The 19,197-nt window shown below is 40.0% G+C and overlaps 2 protein-coding genes across 4 annotated transcripts in view; one reads left to right on the top strand and one right to left on the bottom strand.

The window, feature by feature from the left end:
• The window catches only part of fancm (FA complementation group M), a 49,723-nt gene that overhangs the window by 26,915 nt on the left and 3,611 nt on the right, over positions 1–19,197 (bottom strand). For both annotated transcript variants that reach the window (XM_058091463.1, XM_058091461.1), the window contains exons 5-9: positions 2,821–2,952; positions 2,339–2,471; positions 2,147–2,236; positions 844–948; positions 559–737 (exon numbers count right to left, since the gene is read on the bottom strand). In XM_058091463.1, the coding sequence (XP_057947446.1) occupies positions 559–737; positions 844–948; positions 2,147–2,236; positions 2,339–2,471; positions 2,821–2,952 (639 nt within the window). The remainder of the gene's footprint in view (positions 1–558; positions 738–843; positions 949–2,146; positions 2,237–2,338; positions 2,472–2,820; positions 2,953–19,197) is intronic.
• soul3 (heme-binding protein soul3) lies at positions 9,008–18,471 on the top strand. Of its 2 annotated transcripts, XM_058091483.1 has the most exons (6): positions 9,008–9,212; positions 9,316–9,564; positions 13,517–13,611; positions 14,654–14,795; positions 16,522–16,705; positions 16,783–18,471. In XM_058091483.1, the coding sequence occupies exons 2-6, from the start codon at positions 9,336–9,338 to the stop codon at positions 16,952–16,954; spliced, it is 822 nt and encodes a 273-aa protein (XP_057947466.1). In that variant the 5' UTR covers positions 9,008–9,212; positions 9,316–9,335; the 3' UTR covers positions 16,955–18,471. The 2 variants fall into 2 exon arrangements, with proteins under 2 accessions (XP_057947466.1, XP_057947465.1); XM_058091482.1 differs by having other exon boundaries at positions 9,009–9,564.

Raw genomic sequence — 19,197 nt, 5'->3', positions numbered from 1 at the left:
TTGGTTGGGCAGCCACTCCTGAGAAGATTCACCGTTGTTTTCGTTGTTTGTGGACAATGGCTCTCTCTGTTGGTTGCTAGAGTCCCAAAGCTTTAAAAATGGCTTTATAACCTTTTGCAGACTACATAGATTTCCATTTACTTTCTTTCTCATTTGTTCCCAAATTTAATTAGACCTCAGCATCTTTTGGTCGACTTCATTTTGTCAGGCAGGTCCTATTTAAGTGGTTTCTTGGGTGTGGGTGTGTCCAGAGAAATTGAACTCAGGGGTGATGAACCACAGTTGTGTTTTAAAGGAGGGGAGGATCACTTTTTCACACAGGGCCATGTAGGTTTAGATTTTTTTTCTCCCTTAATAATAAAAAGTTTCATTTAAAAACTGCATTGTGTGTTCAGTTGTGTTGTCATTGACTAATATATAAATTTGTTTGATGATCTGAAACATACAGTGTGACAAACATGCAAAACAATAAAAAAAAAAAAAAGAAATCAGGAAAACGGGCAAACAAACACTTTTCACACCACTGTATATGCAGCGATAAGACAAAAGAGTCTCTACCTCAAGCTGCTCCTTTTGAGTGAAACCTCTGACTCCTTTCCCTGCTGATGCTTGCCCCATAAAGGTCATGACCCTGATAAGGGGAGCGTGGCGGTTCAACATGGCGGCAATCTCCTGGACGCTGTCACGGAATGATGAAAAGATCATCACCCGTGTGCTTACTTGTTGTGCAGATGGACCTGGAGGTTAAAAAAAAAATATTATAAAATTAGACTGAGGTTAGAAACCACAAACCTAGGATTAATGACGCTGCCTTTAAAACATGTAAATAAGAAGCATAATCACCAGTATTGTCTGACGTGGCCTGGGCTAATATTCTGAAGTGTTGCAGTACCACCTCCTCCAGTTTCTCCAATTTGGGGTGACCATAAATGAATGGTTCATCTGGGCCTATGGGTGTTAGTCACAAAGGATATCAATTTCAAAAAAAGAAAATGTAAAAAATATATATTCCATTTGAAAACAATGAAGCCCAGGTGGTACCTAAAATCATTGCATGGTTATGAATGTAGTACTAATTCAAAACTAATTTAAAACCTCATTTTAGATATGTCTCCTTCTCGGCAAGAGGTCCTAACTGCTTGACTGTTGTGACCATCATTACGTATAACGACAACTGAATGCTAATGAATGCTAGAAGGGTCATGGATTCGGTGCACTGTTACAAGGAGATCCGGGAGGAGAAGAGGGCAACATTTTAAGATGATATCAAGGCCTGAAGGACAACCACAGGGATAAAAGTAAGGAGTTGTAAGTAGAATATTGTTTCTTTGCCCCATAACCTTTAAGCGGCACCATACTAACCACCTTATGCTGCAATTTCTGTACATGCAATAGTTGTTGCATGCTCTATATCGGTTCTCATTATAGGTAAGATCCCGATACCGATATCCCCCGATAGATTTTCAGGCTGACATCGGACCAATGATTATCGGCGACCTATATTACTTTTTTCTCTCTTTTATTTACTCATTCATTCATTCATTTTCTACCACTTTTCCTCACGAGGGTCGCGGGGGTGCTGGAGCCTATCCCAGCTGTCTTCGGGCGCGAGGCGGGGTACACCCTGGACTGGTGGCCAGCCAATCACAGGGCACATATAGACAAACAACCATTCACACTCACATTCATACCTATGGACAATTTGGAGTCGCCAATTAACCTAGCATGTTTTTGGAATGTGGGAGGAAACCGGAGTACCCAGAGAAAACCCACGCATGCACGGGGAGAACATACAAACTCCACACAGAGATGGCCGAGGGTGGAATTGAACCCTGGTCTCCTAGCTGTGAGGTCTGTGCGCTAACCACTCGATCGCCGTGCCGCCCTCTTTTATTTACTAATCTTTATTATTTTTAGACTGCGTATAGCGCCATCAAACCACTTTCTATTTAAGTTACGAAGAAAAAATCCAATATAAATTTGTGAAAACAAATCCGAATCGTGAGTAGCCAGATATTGACTGCAAATAAATTGCCATAACTTCACCAAAATTGAAGAGACACTACTTCTGCCAAAGTTGATCTCTGGTGTATGGTTTCAAACACACAACATGTGACTGGAAATGTTTTAACAAGCGTTCAAATACCAGGTAGCTTCACAAACTTGGCCTCCATTTCACTATAAAGGTCCATGAAGACAGGAGTCCTCTGCAACTCATTTTTGACCCGGGACATTTCTAAAAGCAAACACAGGATGAAGATGTCAAACAGTGTTATAAAAGGTAAATCATACACAGGATGAAGAACAAAAGCTACACAGGGTTTTATATAAATCCAACCTCTGGATCCATCCATGATTCCCTGGGTGTAATAAAACAGTGACCTGAGTCCCATCTGCATGAGTAGCTCGTAGCCATGATACAAGCTAATGCAAAGTGCAAAGTCTCCCTCCAGCATCCCCAGCTGTGGACTCTGCAGAGAGAACAAATAAGACTTTGAAGCAACTGGTGTGATTAATGTTAGCTAAATTTTAGGCATGTGTACCAAATTTTGTGGCAATTCGGCAGCCTAAAGTTACAATGGGTGTTTCGTAGAGCACATGGAGCTGTGTGAGAAATTTCAAGTCAATACAACAAAACTCTGGGGTTTAATAATGGCGCCGTCATGTGCACAGACAACACAGTCGGGGTGCATGTTTGGACTAATGTCACCCTTGTGTGTACAGTGGTTGAGGAGTAGTGTGTTAGCTTACAAAACAAATATTTATGTAAAAAAAAATTATGGGGCAAATTTGTGGTATGAACAATATTAGAGTCGGTGCCTTGATGTTGGGTGGAGGGTTTTTCCGAAACTGATCCCTGGCAAGGATGAGCTGATATTTGGTGAGACTCTTCAGATCCTTGTGTCCCATGGCTCGGTTGCAGACCAGACGAGACATGAACTTCTCCAGCACCTGGAAGAGAATGAGAGACCAGACACAGTATGTAGGTCATCAATAATTGGCCATTTCCTGTCATACAGTATTGGAGAGGAACAGGGAGGTACATTTTACGATTTCACTGTAAATCAAGGGGGGGTGATTCCATACATGTCTAGTTTGACCACGCTCACATATACAGTATGAGCATGTGCTGCTTTTATGGGCTAAACCAATTAGCACTGACTGAAAGAGAATTATATCCCAGCAACAGACAAATAATAGCATTCGGGGGGTGGATGTGATTTTTCTTTATTTCTGTCCTCATTTCGGCATGAAAGCAGTTTGTCAGACGGACAATTTGGCGATATCTATTCAGCCTCACGGCCTCAGACAGCCATTCCAATTTCAATTTCAGTAATGGGGAAAACGTTGACCTAGAAACCCACCAGAATAAAATGCTGTGCCACAGAAAAGTGTTGTGATATGTAATTCAGCTGTTTTTGCATTGACGTGCAAAGTTGACATTACTTTTCTACACTGCTCCCTCATAGTATGGCGTACTTTACGCAAAAGGTTACGAAGCAAACATATATTTTACATTTAACTAAATCTCCAAATTAAGTATTACGTAACAAATGGTGTTTTTAACTTGAATATGGTGCTGATAAACAGTAAGTTTGCATATTAACCACTTGTAGTACCACTTTCTACCTCCAGGGTCTCTTTATTGAGAGTCACACTCTTTATTGCTCTCTGGTTCTACCATATCTTACTTATTGTGTGGAAATATGGGCTGATAACTATAAAAGCAATCTTCACTCGCTAAATGTACTGCAAAAAAGGTCAGTAAGGATAATTCATAATGCCGCCTACAGAGAACATACTAACTCCTTTTTTCTAAAATCACAAATACTTAAACTTGCTGATATAGTTAATCTTCAAACAGCTAAAATAATGCATAAGGCTAAAAATAACCATTTACCTAAAAATGTCATCCAATACTTCTCTACAAGAGAGGAGAAATATGATCTCAGGGAAGAACTAAATTTGAAACACTTATATGCTAGGACTACGTTATGCTAGCCATAGCATTTCAGTATGTGGAATCAAACTATGGAATGGATTGAGTAAGGACCTCAAACAATGCACAACGATGAGCCAATTCAAGAAACAATACAAGCAGTTGATGTTTGCTAAATACAAGGATGAAGAGTCTTGAACCAGTCATGATGTGCTATATATATCACTATATTGACACTTACTATGGTACCCATTATGTCATTGGATGGTCATATCACCTTGTACTTTGGTACGAGGTACATTATTAAAAAAAAAACAACAAAGACCTTAAACTGTATTATAGAAAGCAGGAAGTGAACAAATGTAACAGTTACTGATTGTAAAAGTACCAGATGGAGGGGTAGGATTTAATAAGCTTCGCTTCTTCCTACTCCTTTTGGACATGTGGAACTGTGAACTGATTATGGGATGCACTTAATGAAATTAAACCATTACCATTACCAACATTTCCTCACATCTGGACCATTATGTCATTGGATGGTCATATTACCTTGTACTTTAGTACGAGGTGCATTATTTAAAAAAAAACAAAAAAAAACATGAAACTGTATTATGGAAAGCAGGAAGTGAACAAATGTAACAGTTACTGATTGTAAAAGTACCAGATGGAGGGGTAGGATTTAATAAGCTTTGCTTCTTCCTACTCCTTTTGGACATGTGGAACTGTGAACTGATTATGGGATGCACTCAATTGTAATCTGATGCATGTTCAATTGAAATAAAACCATTACCAGGGTCACTGCAGCATCCAGTGTCACAGACTGGATACTTCCTCAATGACAGAGCAGACATGGCATCTGTAAAGCGGATGTTTACGGTGCATTTAAAAAGAAAGCGCTATTGTACGTCATTCTGTTCAACAACAAAGAAAATGTATTTCAACAAGATTTATTTGTTTCAGACAGACAGTGGAACCTGCAGCCTATTAACTTGCCAATACATGGAGAAGGCAACCAGAAGCCAGCTTTGTCACCCCTCTATGATGTCATCAACAGATGACTCTGTAGTTCTTTGCTAACTAACATAGTTACGCTGCAAATCTCTGCTCTTCTTTTGATCACGGCTGCAAAATAACCCACAATGGAGCCAAGGAAAGTTGGTAAAGAAGATGAGAAACACAACTGAATTCCATGAATAACTGTGTGGCCTCACTCAGGTGGTGCCACTTCACCTTCTTTGTCAATAACCAAATTTGAAATTACAGTAAAAGGGATGTTAACCCTTTATAGGGCACTCACTGAAATACTTAGAAATTTAAAAATTAAATCCTTCAGTGTTATTGGGGGCTATAAGAAGACATTTTTTCTCTTTTTACTTTTTAAAAAGTTTCAGGTTTTGGGTGCAAATCAAGATCAAAGAAGTTACCATATACGGTTCCTTGCCCATTTAGGGTATGGAAAAGGGACAGGTCAAACTGCACAAGGTGACATCAACAGAGGTACTGTAGTTAGAGTGACTGTGATCAACTTATCATGGTTAGTTTTTATGTTTGGGCCAAGAGTGTCGGGCCTCAAGCGTCAGAAAATTGCAATTTCTGACTTCTGAATGAAGAAGGAAGTTCGATACTCAAGGGTTAAATGTTCACTTATCCATTTCTTATCCCCATCTTTTATATGCATTTGTGTTTCAAGTTGTAAAACTATAAAAAATTATCTAATGTTAACATGGTTGGCTGTCTGCAAAAGATTAATTGGATTGACATTATTCTTAGGTAAAAAGTGAATACGGTTAGAGTCCGGGACAAAGACTGCACCTTGAATAATGCAAGTAATACAACAGCAGAGACGCAGTGATCCAGAAAGAATGGGGTATGTAAACAAATAGGCATGATTAGATGTTACACCTACCGTCTGACCTTTTCACAGAATTTGCGTGATAGTGCTCATGCTTTGCTTTGGACATGCAAACTGAGCCACTTGCCTGATTTCAGCTAAATCTCAGCCTGCTTGTTGGGAGCAGCTGAAGGAAGGTGTTCTTTACAGAGCTTTAGGTGACTAGGGCAATGGGTTAAATAACAAGCATTAATACTCCTGACCTTTCACAAACCATGAAAACGAGATAACCGATCACTGTATGTATATTATCTGACACCACGATCATGGTTAGTTTGCTTTGTCGTTATCCCTCGTTCAATTGCACGTACCGTCTGACTATCGCCTGCCTAATAAAGATCAATTTCCTTTCAAGCAGCTGAAGTGTCTTTGACTTTCTTTCACATACTCGTCGTGAGTGCCACAATATTTAAGTATAGACACCATAACATATAAAGCAGAGATGAGTCTCTGTAGCTGATTGGCTGAAGGGGCATGGAGTTAAGTGACGTGAGGAATGTGGAGAAAAAAGCATCTGTGTGAGCTATTTATAATAGAACATGCGCAAGGCTGTACTCTCACTCCTGCATGTCAACAATGGGAGGGCTGTGTGTGTGTGTGTTCATCGTGACGCTCGCTTTGCTACAGGGCTTTCAGAGGACAACTACAGAAAAAAAAATGAACTCGCTGACCTCACAAAAGTGTGGGAAAGCTGAAGTATCTTATGACATATGATATAAGATCATTTTGGTACCACAGTGATAAATCAAATGACAAATCCAGCAGTGGGCGTAGTACAGTTTGTGTGTGCATTTAAACTACCCCGCAGACTGTCAAGTATTATATAATGTCCTCTCACTACGTGCATGTGAAAGGGCGCAACATGGTGGCCAGCTCCCGCAGTGCCGCACATCAGACAAAATCCTGCCTGCTTTGACCCCTCATGTACAAGTTCACCTTTGTTTATGACAGGCCTCGGACAGGAAATATTTAATCTACCTCAATCAAAGACTCACTGGTATTACGCCTGATACTCTCTGCAGTTGAGTAACAAAAAATGATGACACACATGCACGTCACGTCACCCCTGGTATGCACTTTGGACACCCCTGCTTAGTAGGGGTGCAACAATACATGCATTTGTAACGAACCGTTACAGGGGTCATGGTTCGTTACGCATGTGTATCGAACAACACGTAACACATCCGGTTGCCACCTTGGTACGGTCGGGTGATTGTGTGCTCCCCGCCATGGCCGGGCAAGGTGCATTAATGTGGGATGTATATGCGTCCATGGAAGTGGGAAGAACCAAAGTTTACAGCTGGAGGAGTACGTCACCGACTGCAGGAGGAGCCACTGCCATGGCCGGTCAATGTACACAATGTATTTTTGCCAAGGTAGCGACTGGAAATGTGTCGCTGTGTTACATGTTGTTCGATACACATGTGTACTTTTAAACTTGCAACACACAAACTCCTCTCCTGCCTTGCCCATGCGACCTGGCTGCATGTTTGCGCACTGTTGTGCGTGTCTCTTGTGTTTTTCCCCATTTTTGCACATTGCCAGCACGTACGTCGGGATGTAACTCCCCCTTGAAGTGCACTTACAAACAGAAACATGAAATTATGATCTTGGTCAAAGTGACTATTGATAATTCTGTACAAAATGTAGCATGAATTGTTTGATATTAACTTATTTGATATCACAAAATGTCTTTGGAATGTTTATTTATTTGTATTATTTACTCAGCTGCGAAGATTGCACCACATGGATCTTCCACAGATATTCATTCATTCATTTTCTACAGCTTTTCCTCACAAGGGTCACGGGGGTGCTGGAGCCTATCCCAGCAGTCTTCAGGCAAGAGGCGGGGTACACCCTGGACTGGTCGCCAGCCAATCCCATTCACACTCACGTTCATACCTATGGACAATTTGTAGTCGCCAATTAACCTAGCATGTTTTTGGAATGTGGGAGGAAACCGGAGTACACAGAGAAAACCCACGCATGCACGGGGAGAACATGCAAACTCCACACAGAGATAGCCAAGAGTGGAATTGAACCCTGGTCTCCTAGCTGTGAGGTCTACGTGCTAACCACTTGCCCACCATGCAGCCCCTTCCACAGATATATTTATGTTTATTTTCTTATTACATTATGCTTTTTTTGGCCATATATGGTCCTAAGGTGACACAAATCTTGGCAATTTCAATAAAGTTCAAATAAAAAAAAGCCAAGATAGAAGTATCAAACCGTAATACAAACATATCAAACTGAATCAAATTGTAAATGTTGTGTATAGTTGCAGTCCTACTCCTTAGAAATCCCACAATTGCCTTCTTTTTTTTGTAACTTCTTGCACACTAGCCCCTGACGGAATACGGTTCTGATTATAAACATACTCTAATTCATTTGAATGTGATGAGGTACAAAGTATCTGAGTTGCAAAGCCTCTTCCGGGTGTATACCTACAGATCTTTCTCTTCATCAAGGAGATCGATTGTTCAAAGCAGCTGTGCCCTGGCTTTGGAATGAACTTCCTCTCAATCTGTGTTCGTTGGACTCAGTGTATGCCTTTAAAAAGGATCTAAATACTTATTAGTTTAGATAAGCATTTCAACTTTTTTAACAGAAATTTTTAACTATTCACAGCATTGGATTAAAACTGCAACAATGAATCGTATTATATCATATTATTTATCATCCAACTTTTTTATTTAAAAATATAAATATCCTCTGACATGTGGTTATGTTTGAGTTTCCTTCGTCATTCATGAAAGCAGAACTACTAAATTCAAATTATGACTTGTATTGCATCGCACATCTGTGCAAAATCCAAAGATTCTCGGTGGATGTCAGGTCAGGGCTCTGTGTCTCATTCGCCCTCAACAACATTTGAGTAACCTGATGAATCCCGGTGTTATGATCATGAAATATGACAATAACCTGGTCATTCCATATATTCAGGTAGTCAGCTGGTCTCTTCTTTTGGGCATTCACCCAACTACTTTATCTTTTTAATGCACATTTCACATTTTATTTTAGTTATGGGTTTCAGGAGTATATTAATGTTGGCTCACGTATGTAAAGTTTCATAAATAAAGCGCAGAATGTGTTGTTTGGACATGGTACTATATATCGTCTCGGCAGCAGCGGGCGGAGGAATGGCAGTGGTGAGGCTGCAACGTCACACGGTTGGATATTTTCTGCTATAAACACCGCGTACACCGTAGGTGTCGAAACACTCACAAGGAGAACACGGGCTACTACTTTGTTGCTATTTTAATTAAACTACGGAATATGTGTCGTTAGTCGACACTTAAAAGCGGCAAAAACGATGGCCGAATGCAGCTGCGGAGTAGCCCATGTGTTGACCGACGAGCGGCGGTAGTCTTAGTCAAAGTAGGGAAACATCTCTAAATCGAACTGTAAAATTATATTCACCGACGACCATTGTGTGTTTTTAGTTTTAAAACAACAAACCAGGCCATTTTTTAATCAATAGACGCTAGTGGTACGAGAAAAATGGACCGAGGTGGCTGTCAAATGAGCGGCGGTGGAAGCGGAGGCGACGGCGGGCCCGATCGCCACGGCATGATCACGCTGGAGGATCTGGAGTCCTTCTCCGAGGACCAGCCGTCCGACTCCGGTAATGGCAGCCTGGAAGAGGGCGAAACCATGGACGACGACTCGGATCGGCTGCTGCATTACTGGCAGGACGTTGCCAGGGGACACCAAGTGGAAGTTTCAAACGGTAAAAGAAAAAGGCAAAAGTAGTGTACTGATAAGTTATAATGTGTGTTTTTACACAGTTAACTTTCGGATCCGCCTTGTAGGTGTAATTACAGTTTAAGAGGATTAGGCAAAAAAAAACAAGTAGTACCTGTTTGGGTTTGTTTTTGCCAAACGACTTCAACTTGTAAACCATCATTAACGATGACCTAGTTTCTACACATAAACTAGTTGAAACCAGGACAGATTTGGCCCCAGGGCCAAACTAGGATTTCCAACAAGTGGGGTGTTAATTCAACATGCTTTGTTGGGACCTTGAAGTATCCAGGAAGATAACACCTATGTCACTGGACACTATACAGAATTATAAAAAACAAAAAAAACTCATTTTAATCCAACACCACATTATTGTTCTTGTAGTTGGACGACGTTTCTCCTTTAAGCAAAGGCTTCTTTTTTTCGTGTAAATGTTTGATTCTGAACAACTTATTCTGAATGTTCAAAATCAAACAGAACGGAAGAAGTCTTTTAGAGTAAAGGTGAAATGTCTTAAACTACAACAAAAGTTGATTCAGCCGTTGTGGATTACAGTGACCTGAATGACGAACATAAAATGCAGTGATATTTCAACGTAAACAACCACAAGTTAAGTGCAATGATGGATTTATCTAGAGCAGGGGTTGGTAACCTTTACTATCATTTCACTCCCTTGCCAACTAAAGGAAAATAGCAGGGAGCCTCAAAAAATAAGTTTAAAACAACATCTTCAACTTTTAAAAGTTTGAATCTTTCTTAAATTTACCAGCTCTAACAACAGGATACAACAAATAGTGCAATAAACAGTAAAGTGTAGTGAGTGTCCGTGTGTAACGGATGCCAGCCAGTTGGGTTATGATAATGTACAGCACAAGACCGGGAATTGGCAGCCCGTTTCTTTTTCCTGGCTCACTATGGCGACGAACAGCCGTGATGAGCTCACATTCAGAGCAAATTGTGAGTCTCCCACTGTCAGATTAAATTTACCTGATATGTTTACTCAGGTGAAAACAAGTTCCTGTGCCATTGCTTTTTATTTTTTCTTTATCCCCAATGCTCTGGGAAATGTGACATGGCAAGTATGACTGCGAACTGAATAGCATCCTGTGTGCTCTTTGGGTATGTATTGCATAGCGATAGTCTGCCTGTGAAAATGGCTAAAATTGCTACTATGGTATTATTAGCATGCTATTAATGTTAACATGTTAATATTAGGAATTTTAGTATGCTAACACCAAGCATAATAATGGTGTTTATATATGTGTCTACCCATGAAAATAGCAAAAACAAAAATGCTAGTATGTTAATATTAGCATGCTAAAAGCTCAGTGTACCTGGAAGACTATATTTCCTGAACAACTGCCCTGACCTTTTTTTTGTTTTATTGTAGCGTTATCTGCACAAAGGGAGAAAATTAGGCATGTCTTGCAATGTTAAACAATTCTCAAAAATAATCTCAAATCCAGATCTGGCATCTGGATCACCCGCAAAAATGATTCTGTTCTTCCACATCCCATTTCTGACAATTCCTGGAAATTTCATCCAAATCCATTCGGAATTTACAAAGTTATTTTGAACACAGACAAATAGAAAGATCAATGCCGGCAAAAACATAACCCCGGCGCTGCACTTTGCAGAGGTACCGTAATAAGTAAACCCACGGTAAACACTCACAATTAAATGCAGGGGTCTCCAACAGGTGGGTTATCTATAAACACTTTTTCTTAGTTAAGACAAAATAGCACAACAGACCACAAAGTTGGAGTGATCGACTTTGTAAACAGTACAATTAAATGTTACTTACACAATTAGTTTATTATTTTAGCAGTCGCTCTTGGATTGGGCCTCATTAGAATGTGCACAAATCATTGGATCAAGCAGATTAGCTCATATGAATATCAAATGTAATGAAACTGTGCACATCTCCCTATTGTGTATAATTAAAATTGTGTTTAAAAAAGGGGGACCACGTGTCACAAAAGTTTGACTGTATAAACAATACAATACATAAAATAATAATTTTAATCAGTGTGACTTGAATTTCATTGAGTAGGATCTCTGCAGAAGCAGCACGCATTCACAACTCTACCGTCATTCAAGCATTTTTTGTTTTGTCCTAATATCCACACAATATTTAGTGAATACTTAGTGTTCTGTAATTATGACTCATAGATTTTTTATACCGCGCTATATGCTATTATTCGGGCTCTCACATTAGACACTTGCCCTCAAAACATCTGTGTCTTGTCTCATAATGGTGCATCACATTGCCGCTTTTGACCAGCGTTATAGTTTCAGAGCATACGAGACAGCCGTTTGCCACTGAATTCTGGAAGAATGAACATATATTGGCCCATCAATTCACGTTTAAAAGTTCACATTTTTATATCAACTTTTCTTACTTTGGAAGCAAGCATGGTTCTGGGCAAGCAAACAATTTAATTGGCTCCTTTTATGTAATGTCACCATAGTAACTGAAGTCATTAATCCCGCTGCGATCCATCAGCTCCCATGATTATATGTATGTTAATAGTATTATATTAATTAGTCACAGGTCCATAAAGGGCCATCACTGTTTCTGTATCCTTGGCCATTTTCTCATTCACTAAATCTGGTGACTTTATTTTGCCAAAAAGGTCCACCCCACCTCACAAAAAGCTAAAACACATAAACTAAGTAATACCCATGTTTGTGTGGACTTGACGTTAACACTAGTACAGCCCACTGCGGTTGGACGGAATGACAGTCCATATGATTTGAATATCTTATTTATTATCTGTAGATAAGCCCAAAACAAAGCTTATAAATACTGGTAACATGATACTATCCGTCAGTCCCAGATGAGAACACACTGAGACCTAAAGAACAGACACTGGACATGTTCTTCCTCGTGTACTAATGAGGATTTAGCACAAAATGGCTTGCTGGAGAGATTAGCTACCTAGTGAGGACTGGTACATGGCCGCTGCTAAGTCCTGCACTTTAACTCAGTGCAGAGAATGTAGGCACAGGACAAAGTAAAAGCCTGGGGTCATGATGATCGACCCAGATGTACACAATTAAAATGGATTGATTGGGTAATATAGTTGCCTAGGTTGGTTGATGCGTGAGTTGTTTTTTTTTCATTGCAAACTGCACTTGTACAAAACAACACATATAGAATCATTTAATATGATGCAGTTAGAATAATATTAACATGGTTGATACATGAGTGGCTTTTGATGCACACATGAAAAAAAACTGCATGCCTAATTTTATAAACATTGTGACTCACAGATGTTGAACATCAGCTTAACCTGCAAAGTGGGATGCGACTTAATTGTCTGTTTTGACTGTTGACGGCATTAGATTAGCTTGTTTGTGTGCGTCAGCACTAAGAGCGGACGACAACTTGAGCTAGTTGTTGCGTGTGGTGGCTTTGTTTGGCAGTCCTGACACCACAGATCCATGTGACCCTGTTATCACCTCCCATCATATTGATTTGAGATGTGATTGAATGGTGTAACGCCTTGCATTTCACATCAGTCCATTATTTAATCTCAGTTAATTTTCAGTCGTAAATTAATAGTTAGTAGTCGGATTATTGTAAATAGATGAAGTTTATCAGCAGATGGATTCAATGCATTGAGTGCTCAATAGGTCTACATTTGACAGCAGCAGCTTTTAATCAGTGTTTTAATCAGTAATACTCCATGTGATGTCTTGGCACCGCGTTCTGCCCATCTGGCGGCCTTCTCACACTACTAACATTAGCACACATGATGTCAACTGGGGATGTTTTGCTCATTGGATGTTCTAAATGTACTAGAGAAGACCGACACTTTAGCAAAAAAACAAACCTAAACAGCAGAACCAGACTCTGTACATGCCAACCACATGGCATATGATGTTACGGGCTTTCAACTGACTATGTGTTTTTTTTTTTTGTTTGTTGACAGAAATGGCAGAACCCATTCAACAGCTAACCACCAACAACAACGGCCGCAGTAACAGAGAACACATCCCTTTCACCCTCCTTTCAAAGAAAGAAAAGGTACATGCAACTAACTGACTTCTGTTACAATAACTGCGATTTAAAAACTACATTTTCCAGATTGTAATTTTGTGTTATAATGATACAGTCAAACCTTGATTTTCATATGCCACAGTGTTCAAATGATTAGGTTTTTGGAACAGATTAATTGTTATATACATTATTCCCGATAAGAAAATGTCCCCCTATTTTTGTCGATTTCGGTTTTCGTCTGACTTTTTGGAACTAATAAGGAAAACCGAGGTTCCACTGTATTCTCAAGTGTACTGACGATGATCATGACATTCTTCTTTGACATGGTCATGCTCCCAATACAGAAAGCCATTTAAACCCCCCCTGGGACCATATAAATAGTCAGCTAATTGGTTTAACTTGAGTTAATTAGTCCATTGAAACTTGGTCAGAGACTGCAGTTAAACAAAGGACAGTTACAGTTCTCTACTGTTATAGAGCAGACGTCAGTGCTATATTAATATTATTTCAATCACATGACACTGGGACAATCATGTCTTTCATAAGTCCATTTCTCCTGCATGTCTTAGCCAGACTTTGTTTACAAAAAAAAAAAAACGTTGGATAATGACCATAATGTTGTGAGCAACAATTTTTTTTCACCTGAATATAAGACACCATTTTATCAGAGGAAAAAAAGAAATCTGAAAAAGTCTGTCCCAAACAAACAAGACGGAGCATTTCTTTCTGTAACACACACACCAGTAACACGGAGAAATTCAGCAGGAATTGGTCAAGCTGCCAGTTATTATGCTATTTTTTTTTTTTTTTAAAGATGGAGATCGATGAAACAGAGTCTACAGAAATTAAAATTGAGTCCAACATTAAAAGGCGTTAAAGGCTTACATTGCCATAAAGATCTCAAATCACTGATGTTGCTGCTAAAATCATCAGGCTGAAATTCTGGTACATCGCCTCCTCACACACTTTGATTTAAAAGCTGCACTCTGAAATATAATAATCATTTTCTCCAGAAAACTCTTATATAAACATGTGACAACTCTTGTTTCCTAATAACTGTTGTGTTCAGTGCGGGGATCTGCTGTATGAGAAGCGCCATTACGAGAAGGGCCACTGGGCTTGCATCACAATGCACGAGGACACGTATGAGCAGAGCATCTGCTACGGTTTCATGAGGATAATGAGATATATCTGCCAGCAGAACTCCTTAGGTAAGTCTGTTTAAAACTAGGGATGGGCATTTGATTACATTAGCTTGATTGACTAGCGGAATAATGCTGCCTGAAGGAATGATACCATTGGGGAACTGCGGCTGGGTATAGATCAGGGGTCTAAAACTCAATTTACCTGGGGGCCACTGGAGCTAGGGTCTGGGCAAGGCTGGGCCGCATCAGGTTTTCCCCCCCAAAAAACGCATTAAAAACAGAAAAATATACAAACTTTTTCAGTGCTTTGGTTCCGATTTTCTACAATAAAAGCTCTGATAAAACATTCCACTGTTCTCAAATATCTTAATTTTTATTTTTCTGCACAAAATAAGATGAAAAATAAATAAACAAATCCAGAATAAAGAAAATCAATCAATCAGTAATAAATAAATATTATAATAATAATAAAACAGCAAATAATAAGAACTTAAGAAACCACATATAGTTGGTGGGTAGACAAATTATTTTTTTCAGATTAAAATGAACAAAGCATTATTAGAGCCCTGTAGACATGACAAAACACGACTATAGTCACATTTATACTCTTTTTATTTACAACATATTGCGCAACTGCAGGGTCTTGAGACACATGCTAACTCACAAACTAGAGAGCTAGCGACCTTAACGGTAGCCTTCAAGTTACTTCCTTTAAACTTAAATAGCCAAAAACTTACCACTTCCACATGGATAGGGAGGATAACTATTAACAGTTATTTAACCTTTAACATGAACATTAATCAAACGTAATAATTTTTTCTGGGTACATGATACCATACAGCATCCATATCAAACTTGCGCGGGCCGCACTAACATTAAACTTTCATATCAAGGCGGGGGCCTCAAACTAGTGTCCTGCGGGCCACACTTGGCCCGCGGGCTGTGTGTTTGAGACCCCTGGTGTAGATGTTCTACTTTCTACAGCGAACCAGTTGACTCAACAGCACCACCGCTGGTTAGTGTTATAGAATCATCTAATTTCAATCAATGTATTGTCATTGATGTGTGAGTACCAGTGATGGTGTGCTGCCTCCATCTAGTGGTATGCATGTTATAATAAAAATAAACACATAACCAGTACAAGCCACATGGAAGCTAAATCGTAGGGATGTCACAGGACATCCACCTCATGATATACGAGATTGGGTCCACAAGGACGAGACAAGTAAAGTCCAATGAAAAAATATGACTGGATAAGTCATATTTTACTTGGCCTTAGTCACAAAACCATGCAGGCTTTAAAATACTTATTATCCTACAAACTGATGTCAACTTCCTTGTTTTGTGTAAGCATACTTGACCAATAAAGATGATTCTGACCTGGCACTAAATTATATTATTGTTTACATTCGTCACTGTTATAATATATTGTTTCACAATGAAGCGTGGCGGATACTTCACCTTTGCATTTAATTACCGACTAAATGCATAGTCAAGCTGGAGCGTCTCTACGTATGAGGTGTGTTATGAAGCGGCTATTAACAGCTGTTCAAGTTAGACGGAAAACACATTCACACTGGGATCACCAAGGTAGGTTGCATTGCGGGGTTTGAAGTATGTGTAAAGCACTTAATGTGTGCCTCCGATAATGGCTAGCACACTGCCGTTCCTATATTATGTTTATCATTCATAGTAGCAATGCCTGTTCTTGCGAGGTGTATAAGGTCTGAGAACCGCTGTGTTATTGTTTCTACAACTGTATTTAATTAATTGGACGATTTCTCATGTTTAGGGGACTACCTGGGCATGTCGCTGCCCATATTGACGGTGGTGCGCACAAACGAGAACCACTCCGTCCTCTCCCAGGGAGTGACGGTGGCATACTATCTGCCCGCCGTACACCAGGCACAGCCTCCACAACCCCAGGACAGCGACATAGTCATTGAGGTCTGGCCGGCTGCCATTGTGTACACAAGGTGAGCACAGAAAGTGTAAATAACGTCTAACACACACACAGTAGGATGTTGTATTCATCTACCTGCTCCTCCTGCAGGCCCTTCACCGGCCCCACCAATGAGCTGACCATCATCAATCAGATCAACATGATGGCCGAGCTACTGGAGTCTCCTGGCGTGTGTGTCAACGACTCCTTCATTGTGGCCGGTTACACTAACCCGGCGCACAGCAACCGCCAGAACGAGATCTGGTTCCTGGAGCGCCGCTGATCAGAAGCATTCAAATCCCTGGCCCCCTTTCCGTCACACAAAGACTCCTCCCTTATCATTCACAGCCTCCACTCATCCACACTCTCGAATTCCCTCCCCAGCCAAGCACACTCCAGATCCCCTCCATAATCTCAACCACACGGTGACCATATTCTCCGCAGTGATGCATCACGCAGCGCAGCAAGCCCTTCATTCTCAGAGAGCTGTGACAAGTAGTGTACTCGCAGCCTAATTGTTATTCCAATTGTGTGTTTGCACAGCTACAATGTTCTGTAGGTGTCTAAGCTAAGCCGAGTGAAGATGTCAATTCTGTGAGTGTACTTGCTTTTGGTTGTTAAATCTTGGGATCACTGCAGGTTCACCTCATTTATTGGAATGATTCAACAGCAAGTGCAATATTATATACCACAGTCAATGCATTCACATTGTGGACCTTCAGCCTAATGTGATGTCAATTGCCTGGGTGAGGCGGTATTTCTCTCAGTAATCTCCCTGAAATGAACACTTCAGAAATAACACACATTAAGTGCATGAATGTAAGAAGGGAGAAAGGTGTTCAAACCAAACCAAACTCTGACTAACTTTACCTCTGAATGACAATCAAGAAGAACTTAACATAACTCCAATGCACACGCAAGTCAAAAGCATTCCTCATTTTTCCCCCCCCGAATATCACAATCCCCACAGAATCGTCAGAAATCGTCGTCAGAAAAAGCTCTTTCTACGTGCTACTCTCTTGTGTTAGTGTGTACGCACTCACTACTGTACCGTGACGACCACTGCTGCTCAGTAGAGACAAATGCAACTTCATGCGTCATAGAGATCCTTATAGAAAATAGGACAGCAAAATGTTTTTTTTAATGTTCTATAATCAAAACTAAAGAATCTCTGTCAAGTCAGCAATTGTGTATTTTCAGTATATTCTGATATTTCTACATGCTACTCTCTCGTGTTAGTGTGTACGATCTCAATACTGTACCGTGACTAATTGTCTGATACAAACCAATAAACCAGCTCTAAAATTATGTTTATTTTTCAAAAAGTAAAATCTTTTTATTTTTTTAAAAAAGAAGAAACTATGAATGACGGGCTGTTACTGCAAGGGAGAAGATGGTTTTGTTTTGTTGTCCTCAAACGAGTACAAAAACATGTGATATTCCATCATGGAAGCTGAAACAATTCAAAAAAAAGTGATAGCAAACCGACATCAGGAGATCAGTCAGAATGCAAAAACGTGATATTATGTCACATTGACATCAGGAAATCCGCAAAAATCCAAAGATTTTATTTTTCAAACCTGGAGGTGTTTCAAAGCCATGATTCATGTGAGTTCATCCCCTCCCCCTTGGAAATTAAAACCTGGTTATATGGGAACACCAACATGACCTGTTACTGTCTATATGTTGGCTTATTTTAGTTGAATGTGTGCTGTACTGTGACAAATTCAAGTGCAACAGCACTACTGTGGTTTTCTTTTTTTCGGCAATAAACACGTACTTCTCTCCTGTCTTTAAATATGACTGAGTTTTGTGTTTTATTTGCTTTAATATTGACGTATTTTGCTTATATACATATTTATTGTCGTTTTACCAAGGTTTAACTGCCTAAATAGGTATTCTTTCAACTTATCTTCAATGCATGTAGGTATTAGATATTAACATTGCAGTGTATCAAAATTTTGATCGATATAAAGCGGCACGGCGGTCAAGTGGTAAGCGCGCAGACCTCACAGCTAGGAGACCAGGGTTCACTTCCACCCTCGGCCATCTCTGTGTGGAGTTTGCATGTTCTCCCCGTGCATGCGTGGGTTTTCTCCGGGTACTCCGGTTTCCTCCCACATTCCAAAAACATGCTAGGTTAATTGGTGACTCCAAATTGTCCATAGGTATGAATGTGAGTGTGAATGGTTGTTTGTCTATATGTGCCCTGTGATTCACTGGCGGTAGAAAATGAATGAATGAATAAAACGGTGTACTATAAATATAATTCACTGGTCTCAACAAACACTTGCACATCTAAATGTACTGCGTCTGAGGTGCTTTGAATATTTTTGTTCTGCTCATGTAGCTTAAAAAGGTAGCAAAACATTACAAAACAGCTCTCAGTGTGATGCGGTGCAATTGTACACTGCAAACTAAAAACACAATATTATATTGTTAAACGGTTAATCCCTGCCAATTTATGGGTGATCAAGTGCTGCACCCCATGCACAATAGTGGTGGACACGCCCAACTGATGAACCA

Source organism: Doryrhamphus excisus, chromosome 13 (assembly GCF_030265055.1).
Source record: "Doryrhamphus excisus isolate RoL2022-K1 chromosome 13, RoL_Dexc_1.0, whole genome shotgun sequence".
NCBI lineage: Eukaryota > Metazoa > Chordata > Actinopteri > Syngnathiformes > Syngnathidae > Doryrhamphus > Doryrhamphus excisus.
Note: the sequence above shows the minus strand (reverse complement) of the source record. Positions and strands in the feature narration are given on the sequence as shown.

Excerpts from the sequence above, each read along its gene's own strand:
- soul3 (XM_058091483.1), top strand. The coding sequence starts at position 9,336 with ATGGACCGAGGTGGCTGTCAAATGAGCGGCGGTGGAAGCGGAGGCGAC. Across the intron at positions 9,565-13,516 it reads CCAAGTGGAAGTTTCAAACG|AAATGGCAGAACCCATTCAA; the intron begins GTAAAAGAAAAA and ends GTTTGTTGACAG. Across the intron at positions 14,796-16,521 it reads CTGCCAGCAGAACTCCTTAG|GGGACTACCTGGGCATGTCG; the intron begins GTAAGTCTGTTT and ends TCTCATGTTTAG.